At 48.2% G+C, this 11013-nt stretch overlaps 3 protein-coding genes across 3 annotated transcripts; 2 read left to right on the top strand and 1 right to left on the bottom strand.

The window, feature by feature from the left end:
- Nucleotides 1-3877: 3877 nt before the first annotated feature.
- B0T23DRAFT_383971 (argininosuccinate synthase) lies at nucleotides 3878-5750 on the bottom strand. Its single transcript, XM_062837444.1, has 6 exons — nucleotides 5644-5750; nucleotides 5168-5579; nucleotides 4952-5108; nucleotides 4622-4895; nucleotides 4452-4560; nucleotides 3878-4387 (listed from the first exon to the last, which is right to left on the bottom strand). The coding sequence occupies exons 2-6, from the start codon at nucleotides 5389-5391 to the stop codon at nucleotides 4132-4134; spliced, it is 1020 nt and encodes a 339-aa protein (XP_062690528.1). The 5' UTR covers nucleotides 5392-5579; nucleotides 5644-5750; the 3' UTR covers nucleotides 3878-4131.
- Nucleotides 5751-6358: 608 nt separating this feature from the next.
- B0T23DRAFT_430365 (rRNA-processing protein cgr-1) lies at nucleotides 6359-6860 on the top strand (the record flags this gene model as incomplete). Its single annotated transcript, XM_062840242.1, has 3 exons — nucleotides 6359-6436; nucleotides 6517-6657; nucleotides 6720-6860. The coding sequence occupies 3 exons, from the start codon at nucleotides 6359-6361 to the stop codon at nucleotides 6858-6860; spliced, it is 360 nt and encodes a 119-aa protein (XP_062690527.1).
- An 839-nt stretch (nucleotides 6861-7699) lies between these two features.
- Nucleotides 7700-9141, top strand: B0T23DRAFT_320431 (uncharacterized protein; the record flags this gene model as incomplete). Its single annotated transcript, XM_062835170.1, has 2 exons — nucleotides 7700-8211; nucleotides 8310-9141. The coding sequence occupies 2 exons, from the start codon at nucleotides 7700-7702 to the stop codon at nucleotides 9139-9141; spliced, it is 1344 nt and encodes a 447-aa protein (XP_062690526.1).
- Nucleotides 9142-11013: the final 1872 nt, after the last annotated feature.

Genomic DNA, 11013 nt, shown 5'->3' with positions numbered 1-11013 from the left:
TTAAATAGCGTTGTTGAGGTTATTAGTAATAAAATCCTTAATAAGGTTAGTTTTAAAGATTATATAAATAGGAATAATATTATTAAATATATTTATATTAATAAGCAAGGTAATTAACTCTCTATTAATAATATTATTAATTTTAAGCTATATAAAGAATAATAAATATTTACCCCTATACAATTTTACTAGTAAAGCAATATACCGTATTAACTTACCTTCTACTTCGCTAATTCCCTTAATACAATTACCCTCACGCGCCTACCCGCTATACAACCAAATTTTACACCTATTTCATTACAATTCTAAATATCCCCCTTAATAATATTGTACTTCTTAATTATAAATTTATAATTATTAAACTACTTATTAATAGAATCCTCGTTTAATTCCTAGAACTTCCTTTTAATATCGATAGCGCAATAAATTGTAATCTTCAATTCTAGATAGTCTTTAAAAAAGCCCGTTAACTATATTGTATTACAAATTTCTAGAACGTTCTATAATAAATATAATTAATTTACCGCCGATATTATTATTTAATATAATGCGGGAAATTTTCCTTAAAAATAAAATATTATATACGAAATAATAGTATCCTCTTCGGCCAATATTAATATACGGGGCCTCCCTTTCGAATGTATCGATATAGCTAATTTATTAGTTTTAATTAACGATTTAATATAACGGGAAATAAATATATAGGACTCCCCAATAATAACAATAATCTTTCTAATAATTAATAGCTTATATAATATTTTTAAGTATTTAATATATTAGCAGGCAGCGAAATATATATATATACCGTAATAACTAGTAAGCGCCTCTCCTATTTTATTGAAATATTTATTAAAATTTACTAACGTAAATTATATTAACTTCTATTAATCTATGGATATATATAGACTGCTTACTTTTACACAGCTTCACGAAGTAGGTGGTCAGAAATAGCGAGTTTGCATGTAGTTGCGTTGCCGGTTTGCGCAATGTCAAAAAGTGGTTTTGCGCGGCGTTAACAGCCGATTGTACATAGTACAGATCGGAGCTTGTCCCAGATTAAACGTTTGTCCCATAAAATTTTTTCCCCCTCTTTTATGAGAGGGGGTTGAAAAATGGCCCCACACCCGGCCGCCCCCAACCCCCAAGTAGTCAATTGCACGGGCTGAGAGAGATTTCGTGTCAGACACCAACCAGATCGCCTTGGCACTGCAATCGCATAGACGGGACGCCTGATCGATTCGTCAAAGGCATCATCAACAACGTAAGTTGAGAACCGGAAAGGGGCGAATGATGGTCTCCACAACACTCCAAAGGCTTCAGAGGGAGAAAGGAAAGAAAATGCTTTTTGCGTCCTACTCACCAGCCAAAGACCATTCATGTTGAGGCGTTCCAAGCAAGTTTGAGCAAAAGAGACGAAATCAAGGGTCATTTTCACCCCTTGGTACACGTGTGATATGCGCACTAGAAGGAATGCAGACGATGCGGGAAAAGTACCAAGAGTTTGGCTTGGGAGAAGGAGTCTAGGTCCCTCCCGATCCCAGGTTTCAAAACACGGCCCGACCGGCTCATAATCATAGACCTGTGTTCCCCCCACGGGCATGCGGGAGAAACTGTGATGTGCTTGCATTACGACGCTGCCTTAAACGAACCGAGGAGTGTAAAAGAGAGGATGGACAGACGCGGAGGCGAAAGCACTGTATCGAGGGAGGGAGGGAGGGCAGCGACTGGTTCACAACTCGCAGGATACAGCCAGTAGGGCTCGTAGAATCCAGAATACAGTGTGGTGCAGTTCCTGTGATGTTGATCAATCTGGATAGTTCGTCAGGAGTTTGGTTCTCCAAATGCCGCCTGGTAGTGGTCTAACTCTTCAGGCGTAGAACATCACAGGCTTTTAAGCAGCAGGAAGGAGGGAGAGCAACGAAAAGAATGAGGCCCTTCCTGATCCTTGTCCCCTTGTTTGCAGTCCCGAACAAGATCAACCCGCGATAACACAAGTTATGTTTCAAAAGACTTCAACCATGCTTTCCCTCCCTCAATATTACTATGTCCCTTCAATATTCGTATCATCAGGTTTAACAGCGGGTGTTCATCCATAGGTTGGGTCACTACACTAAGTACACTACATACACGAACACGAACCAAACAAAGCCCTACGTCGTGTATAAAAGTCATCTAGCTTTCCATGAAAGGAAACTCTACGCGATCCCGCACTGATACCCGAATCTCGCATCCCACGCATCGTCGCTTGGTTTTGCTTCGGCAGTGGTGGTCGTAACCAAAAAAAAAACATAAAAATAATAATAATAATAATAATAATAATAATAATAATAATAATAATTTGCACATTGGTGGCATCTCTACGCTACTAAATGCACATGGCCCAATCGTGCGTATCCATACGAGGTTTGTGAACAGTGAGAGCTGCGTCTTCTCGTTTTCGAGGATTCGTCGATCGAAACTAATGTATGCCGTGCCTCTCTCCAGGACAAGGAGTAGCCCTGATCAAGGTTGCAAAAGGAATCAAAACAACAAAAGTGGGGGCCTCGGGGGCATCCGTCGTTTGTCCTGTTTTATACGCGGAAATTGGTGCGATAGTGAGGAGGCCAGGGAAGAAGAGGACGCAAACCAACTTCCCAGTATGATATAGCGGCTCATTATAAGAAAAAAAATAAAAAAAATTTCAACCTCTTCTCAAATCGAGGGAGGTGGGAGGATGGGTACTTCCATGTGTTTCTTCGAGACTAAGAATATATCTCTGAGCCCATGCGCAAGGGACGATTCTAGTCCTGACGAGTAGTATTGTGCAAGTAGAAGATGTCGAATCTGTATCTGGCAGATAATCGTCAACCACTGCAACTCCAACAACGATGAAAAGCCGGCCAAGCCGGCCGGCCCCTGAACAGTGCAAACACGAAATAATCGACGTCGTTTCATCAAGCGTAAAAGACGTCCTCGGAGCGAGCATGTTGATTGCGGCTGTGCAAAACTCCTTACATAGACCCTGGGTATAGCTGGTGTCAGGACTTGTTTGGCTTTCATAAAATGTGCATAAAAGACACACCCAGGAAAGGTGATCCTCATCCCGCTCCGGCTAAACCCCAATTCGAACGCTTCCATCCAGGGCAAAACGGGACTTTTGATCCTTGCCATCTCTTTGTTCTGATCTGAAACCATGAAACATTTCCCCGGATTTTACGGTCATTCAGCTCCCTCCCACGTTCTCACAGTATGTAGTTAGGCCATCTCTCTTCCTCCTATCGGATGCTCCAAATCTCAAGGCTGACAATGACGACATTCCCAATCTTGCTCAATCTCCCAATCACTAGGGAAGATGAGATACTGGTTGGTTCATTCAAGATTCATTCGGTTTTCTGTTTGGTTGTTGGGATGTTGGGTCCACTCGCTTGATCCTTGCTCCTCTCTTTGCCTATTTCAGCCCTGTCCGCCGAAACTTAAACGCCCTTCTTCGCAGGGCAGGGCGCGGAGATGAGATGTGGGCATGGCGGTTGACTTGCCCTTGGCACAACAAGAAAAGTCTTAAAATGGAATAGGGCCAAAAAGCGGAGAGACTTTATTATCATCGATGCTCCGATCGATCTTCAGTGCTTCGCTTACACTACACGGGAGGGTGCGGATGATATGGAGGAGGCCTCATTGCTCGGGTAAGACTATCGTCGGGTGAAAGTATCGCCCATTCTCTGGAAACTGTACAGCTTTCAAGGTCAGATTAGATCCTTCGCCATGTTGTGGACATCGTTCTCCCTCGTGTGTCGCAAGCAACGGAGTTTAATATTGGACATTACGCGGACACTACGCTTGATAGGGTTTATCTAACTATTACCAGGTAAGGAAGCGTCTTGAATTCGGTGAAGCAATGCAGCAGGGATGAGGTGTTTTCATTTTGAGCCGTCTGTCTATATGTACCATATATTTTTATGCCCCAAGGCAATCCTCCACTCTCAAGCGCCTATTCCTTCTATCATTGCTTCATATGCAAGAAGCGGATTGGACATGGCTAGCTTTATGTGTCGAGTGAGGCTGGCCATCTGCCCGGGGCGACGTGCGCAAAGAAACCTCCAGTCGTCCCTTTTCACCGATTATGATCTTTGTATCCGACTTGCCTGTCGACATTCAAGACTGGGTGAGGGGCTTGCCGTCCTTGATCTTCTGAAGACCGTACTTCTTGAGGCGGATGGCGTTGATCTCAATGAAACCAGTGGTGTCCATGGGGGAGAAGCCCTCGAGGGAGTCCATGGAGGCATCGGCCTCGGAGTAGAGGTTGCTGGCATCGGACTTGCGGCCGAGGACGTAGGCGTTACCCTTGTAGGCCATCATGCGGACCTCACCAGTAACGTTTTGCTGGGAGAAGATGATGGAGTTTTCGACGCTGTAGGGGGATGACGGTTGGTGATTGCTCATCTGTTTTCAGTTTGGGGTGGGAAACGACTTACAACTCGCGCTCAGGGCTGAAGTACATGCCGTTGTATAGCTGACGAGACCAGGAGATGGTGACGAACTGATCACGGAGCTCACGGACCCTAGAGTCCATAACAAGACCCTCTGTAGAACCCATATTAGCAGTCAATTCACCCAGACCAGGTCAGACACGAGGAACACGAACCAAGGTCAAGATGGGCAAGGCGAGCAATGGTGAGACCGGGAGTATCGTAGCAGCCACGGGACTTGAGACCGATGAAGCGGTTCTCAACGATATCGACACGGCCAACACCGTGGTCGTGACCAATCTTGTTGAGGAGCTTGAAGAGCTCAACAGAGCCAGTGGTCTCCTTGCCATCGACAATGACCTTAACGGGGATACCCTTCTCAAAGACGATGGTGAACTCCTGGGGAGTGTTGGGGGCGTCCTGGGGGTCAACAGTGCGGGTCCAGAGCTCCTTGGGGGGGTGTGGTTGGGATCCTCAAGAATGCCAGCCTCGTAGCTGCAGTGGACAAGGTTGTCATCCATGGACCAAGGGGCCTTGGGGGTCGAGGAGACGGGGATGTTCTTGTCGGCGGCGTACTTTAGGAGATCCTGACGACCCTGGAAGCGAGCACAGAACTCGGGAAGTCTCCAGGGAGCAATGACCTTGATCTCGGGGTTGCAGGCCCTTGTGTCACGTTAGTGTTTGTGCTTCGGATGAGGCTAAAGAGGAGGGAATCAGCATACTTGAAGGCAAGCTCGAAGCGGACCTGGTCGTTGCCCTTGCCAGTGCAGCCGTGGGAGACGAACTCGCAGTTGTATTGCTCGGCAACGCGGACCTGGGCACGGGCAATGATGGGGCGGGCGAGGGAGGTGCCGAGGAGGTAGCGGTCCTCATAGATGGCATTGCACTGGATGGCACGGAAGACGATCTGGTCAACGAACTCCTGCTGGAGGTCGAGGATCACCATCTCCTCAGCACCAAGCTTCTTGGCCTTGGCGCGGACCTCATCCCAGTTTTCCTCCTGGCCGACATTGGCGAGGAAGCAGACGACGGTGTAGCCCTGTCGAGTCACTCGGGTTAATATTACAGCTCGGGAGGGGAGCGCCGGGGTTGGTTGGTTTTCTCTACCTGCTCAATCAACCAGCAGAGGATGGTCTGCAGTCACAGATGTCAGTCAATGCGCTCTATGAGATCAAAGGGAAGCTTCAGGAGGACTCACGGAAGTATCAAGACCTGTATACGGTGATCAATTGGTAAGCAATTGCATTCGTGGCAGGCGGATCTCTTGTATTCTATAGCTCCAGGATCGTACCTCCGGAATAGGCGCTATGAACGGGAGGGACTGTCAGTCAGACGTCAAAGCTCCAGGATAGCCTGTGCCACAAGTGGAATCACCAGACGTTAAACACTCCTCTGGGTGTTACTTACAGACAGACGCGGCCCTTGGACTCGGACATTTTGGCGGATTGGTGCTTGCGGAGGATGGCTTCTCTCGACAGTTACAGTTCCTGAACTTGATCTTGTAAGAGAGACAAAGGCGATATCGGGCGGCAACTCGAGGCTTTTTATTAGTGTCTCCCACAGCGTCAAACAGTCGACTGAGTCACTTTATCTTATCACTGCGGGGCAGACCCTGGGATCAAACGTCAGTCACCATCAACATGAGACCAGGCACATCGATGCCGGAAGCAAGGGTGACGAGGGTCCGCCCCGCAGTTTTAACGCCTGTTCTCCATACTACGACCCGCTCAGCGATAACGTTGCAACGACAGGCCTGATAACTAATTCTGCCGTCCAAATTTTTCTGCTCGGGTGCGACCGCATTCACTGACCGCCTTTGGTAGTTCTGCATCTGGCATCGCCGTCACAACGCTCTGCATCAAACTAACCCAGCCAATGCACGGATTGCTGGTCGACTTTAACGATTCGCAACAATGTCCTCTACTACCACAACAACACAGACAACGTCTCAGGTGGAGATCAAGGCGGTTTTCAAGCCCCTTGGCATGAGAGTCAATGGCAAGTCTTTGTCCGTTACGTTCTACCATCCTAGGTCGAATAAAGTACTAATTGCCATTATCCTACAGGAAAGCAATGGCACGCCCCCAAAAAGGCCTTCCGTCCCGGCTCCGGGTTGACCTCGTTCGAGAAACGCGCAAAGGAGAGGCAGTTGCTTGCGGCCGTCAAGGCTAAGGAGAAGGAGCTTAAGGACGAGAAGGAGGCTGAGCGCAAGGTTGGTGCAAATACGAATCCGGGAGACAAGATGCCAGGGGCTGATCCATCATTTCCACACAGAGACGCATCGAAGCCCTCAAGGAGAAGCGGGCGAAGAAGGAGGAGAAGGAACGGTACGAGAAGATGGCCGAGAAGATGCACAAGAAGAGGGTGGAGAGACTCAAGCGCAAGGAGAAGCGCAACAAGCTTATCAACTCTTGAACGAGGAGGCTGTGAACGGCACTCAGGACATGCGGAACACCACGTCTCACTCCTTTCCGTCCAACGATGGGTACCGAACCGAATCACCGGCTTCGCCGTTCTACCAACGCCCGAAAGACGAAAGCCAAACCCCCTTCGCAGCGCGACGTCTTCCTCGGCGAATATGATGGTAGCGGCGTTACTTTATTTTGGATGAGTGTTTATAATGGCATGGCATAATTGGAGTTGGAAGTTCGCAGCAGCCACGGAAGGCCGTGGTTTGTCAGGAAGAGCTCAGCGGACAGGGCGGATGGATGAGAAACAACCCGGAAAGACGACGCCAAAAAGAAAGGCGTACATCAACGACTAGGTACTGCGGGTGATAAGGGACCACAGCAATATTCTGATACCCCAAGCAATTCTTACACGGAACATAACAAAAAGTTTACCATCACCATTCTTGATGGCTCTGCAGCCACTTGAAAACCATCCTCCATGTGATTCTCTTCTCGTGACAAACTGTGGTTGTGGTCATTTTGCTTCAGTTCACATGTCCAGTGAAGCAACCCCTGCACAGGCTGGATAGGTTCCGCCAAAGGATCGTTAAGGCAGCCGGCTTCCCGTCACCGGGCAGTGAGTGCCATTGGTCCCCTGCGCCGCGTCCCCGCCGCGATGCACCTCTGTGTGTCGTCGCAACGTCAGTGGCCCAGTCGACCTTGCATCCTGGCTTACACCTCCACTTTTTGCCTACCCGTAGAGGTACTCTAATCTGGCGTTATTACGCATCATTACACTTTGGTATGTCTCGGAATCACCAGATAAAGCGCGATAAAGAAAAGGAAGGCCACTCGAGTGCCGTCATGTCTCCGAACGCCCCGAATGGAGTCGAAGGGCTCAAAGGAGGATCCCACTCTCCACATCGTCAGCGACACCAAATCACCCGCTCCATCACCGAATTGCCGTCTTCGCTCCATCTGCATCGTCATCGATCAAACCGCGACCGCTTCGGGAAGGAGAAAGAGAAAGACAAAGAAAAGCACAAGGACAAGGACAAGTCCAGGGGCCGAGAAAGGGAGCGCGAAAGAGGGAAGGAGCGCGATGGATTAAACATCGACGTACAGAGTGCGAATCCGACTTTGCAGTCCACCGGTCGAGGCCGCTTCTCTTTTGAAGGCTTCGGCATGTCGACGCCGAACAACCTGACTCCCAATGCGAGCAGAAGAGCCAGCATTCTCAATGCGAGCCCATCCGCCGATGACAGCGTCCCTTCGGTAGCCACCGCGGCACTTGCGAGTAATATATCAGGAGGTAGGGTCTTGCTAAGTCAAGATGAAATCGCAAAGGAGCGCCAAAGGGCTATCGCGCGGGAAAGGTTTGTTGAAGACACCCCCAGTCCCTCTGCTTGGCCCCTCAACCTCTCGACATTCCTTGCATGGGTTTGCAAACTGACGATGAATCCAACTTGTGCAGGGGCCTGAAAAAGTCTCTCGAGGATCTCGAACAATTCTCAAACAATACGACCCGCCAGCTCGACGACACATACTACTCCGTTCTCGAGAAGCTCTGCGTCCTCCAGAGCACCATCGTCGCGCTCAAGGAGGTAGCCGTCGCCTCCCAAGACATGACCTCACATTTCACCACGGAAGCCAACGAGCTCGTCACCGACGTCAGCTCCCAGCTCGACGCCTTTGGTCAGTTCGAGGACCACCAGAAGCGCATCGAACAACTGCAGGACCGCGTATACGCTGGCCGTGACCGTATCAAGTCTCTAAGCGAGCGGGTGGACCTGGTACGCGAGCGGATCGAGAGCTGGGAGCGCGCTGACCGTGAGTGGCAGGAGCGCACACGCAGACGGCTCAAGGCATTCTGGGTGCTGACTTCAGCCGTCATCTTCCTCGTGCTGTTGATCTTTGTTGGGTCGCAGTTTGCGCCGGAGAGTTCTGCGGCTACAGTGGCTACGGTGGAAGGGGCGGTGATGGCGGCTAACAAGCTCGCGAATGATTCTCTAAACACACTTAAGATTGCGACTCTGGGCGGTGCTGGAGAGCTGCTTGGGCAGGGGCTGAGGCTGAAGGATACTGGTGGGCAACAACAACAACAACAGCAACAACAACAACAACAACAACAACAACAACAACAACAACAACAACAACAACAACTAGGGAAAAGAGACGGCGAAAAAGAAATGAATATGCCTGGAAGTTCAGAAACGGCGGTAACAGAAGCGCTTAATGGGGAAGCCTCACCAGCGTGGATGTCTCCGGACTCGGCCGATAAGCTCAGAGCCTTTGATGAGCTGTAATTGGCTTCTCCTAGTTGGAATCAGAGGCAAATGGACAAGAGCATCTCACTTCGTGTTGAGCAACGTCAGGATACCCAGTCAATTTGGTTCATTCTTTGAACAGGCACAACGGATGTGGCATGGCTATGCGTTTTAAAAGGCTTTGGCTTTTTATACTACTGGTTCAGTTCGAAGAAACTTTGCTTCAGCTTTCCTTCATCTCTTCCTTTGTTATTTACCAAGAAGCCAAGACCTCTTGAGAGCTTTCGAGGTGATATCTAGAACGGTATGCGCGTCATGAAGGAGATAGATATCATGACATCCCTCCACAGTACTCCAAGTCGGATTGCCAGCATCACTACATAGTCATACCTCGACTTCTTGGCGCACTTGTTCTAGTACCTATGTTTACTGGTATCCAGGACGTCAGTCTTGATAATAGTTCCTCTGAGAACCAAAGACGCCTAGCCAGTGCTCTGGGGCATCCCGAAGAATCGATACATGCCTATAGCTGCTGGTTTACATTACTCGCCTTCATCTTTTTGGTAGCTAACCGAGGACCGACCCTGCCCTAATCTCGTCAGTCCCCTCTTCAATTCTCTCTTCAGTATTCCTTTCACTTGTCTCTTCACTTCTCTTTTCGGATCTTTCCTTGGTCTTTTTTTTTTCTTCTGCGGGGTCTTTCCAGCAGGGACAGTTAGTATTATCTCCAGCTAAGGTATAAGCACACCCCAGCATGGATTTGAGATAATCGGGTTTAAATGGACAAAGTACCTCTCCTTATTATAACCATACAATCGATCTACCCGAATATGTTCATGACTCGGCTGGAGATTGCTTTGCCAATTACATATTAGTGTTCGACAAATTTGGGCAATTTTCACCGTGAAGCGATATTAACTTCTCATTCTTTCTCAATCATGACGTCCTCAAGCACACTTATCACTGCGAAATATCGTAACCACCTACTGTTCTTCAACAAGTTATCATCATTTCAATTTTTGTAACAAGCTCTTCTCTTACCCACCCAAGTAACTCTCCTGTTTAAATGTCCAAAACATGCTGTGCTTTGCCTTTCAAGCTGAGTGCACATGGACTTTACTCGAATCATGAACCATCAGGACCTTCACAACTCTCAAGTGCCGTCATCCATTCCCTTTCGAAGTTATGTACTAGACCATCTCAAGATTACCAATTCCCTGACGTGGCGGCTAAAAGGACCAACACAAGGACCAACACAAGGACCAACAGGAGCGTGAACAATGACTTCACACCCGGTTCGCTCACGACCCAAGACCATGCCGATCAGATATATCACCTAGTTCAACAAGGTAAGCCACCGACGTCGCTGATGTATCAAGCATTTTATGCTCTGCCTTCAATCTTCCTTGGTCTTGGTGGACTTATAGGTCATGATGGGCAGTCTTGTATGCCATCCCTGCTTGGTTATTTCGAGTTCCTGTTAATAAGCCATGGCAAGACGAGCTTTCAGACAACTCGACTGACCGCCAGCTGATCATTGCTTGTCTTTGTGGAGGTATGCTTTCCAGGTTGAGGTAGGCAATGACAACATTCCGTTTGGTAAGATGGATATGTGGTCATGTGATAAGGAACATGGCCAAGGAGGTGAATCAAGCCCTTCAAACGTACCTATCTTTGTCTGCGCGACAACACCGTTGACTCCCATCTGTCTCCTATTTTCGCAGCGGATGCTAGAAAAATGAAACTGGTAGTCCTCAATCAACGTTCACTACTTAATGTTCCTTTCTATCACCACATTAATCAACACTCAGTCACGGTGTGCACTTACTCCCTCCCTACTGTGATGTTACTTACTCTATACTATCAACGCGGTCCCTTTCTCCCATGCTTACACTTACTCACTTATACTAG

This window comes from Neurospora hispaniola (genome assembly GCF_033458365.1).
Source record: "Neurospora hispaniola strain FGSC 10403 chromosome Unknown B0T23scaffold_6, whole genome shotgun sequence".
Lineage (NCBI taxonomy): Eukaryota > Fungi > Ascomycota > Sordariomycetes > Sordariales > Sordariaceae > Neurospora > Neurospora hispaniola.
This window is presented reverse-complemented; position numbering and strand designations above follow the sequence as displayed.

Excerpts from the sequence above, each read along its gene's own strand:
- B0T23DRAFT_383971 (XM_062837444.1), bottom strand. The coding sequence starts at position 5,391 with ATGGTGATCCTCGACCTCCAGCAGGAGTTCGTTGACCAGATCGTCTTC. Across the intron at positions 4,896-4,951 it reads GGTCCATGGATGACAACCTT|GAGCTCTGGACCCGCACTGT; the intron begins GTCCACTGCAGC and ends CACCCCCCCAAG. Across the intron at positions 4,388-4,451 it reads TTCAGCCCTGAGCGCGAGTT|CGTCGAAAACTCCATCATCT; the intron begins GTAAGTCGTTTC and ends ATCCCCCTACAG.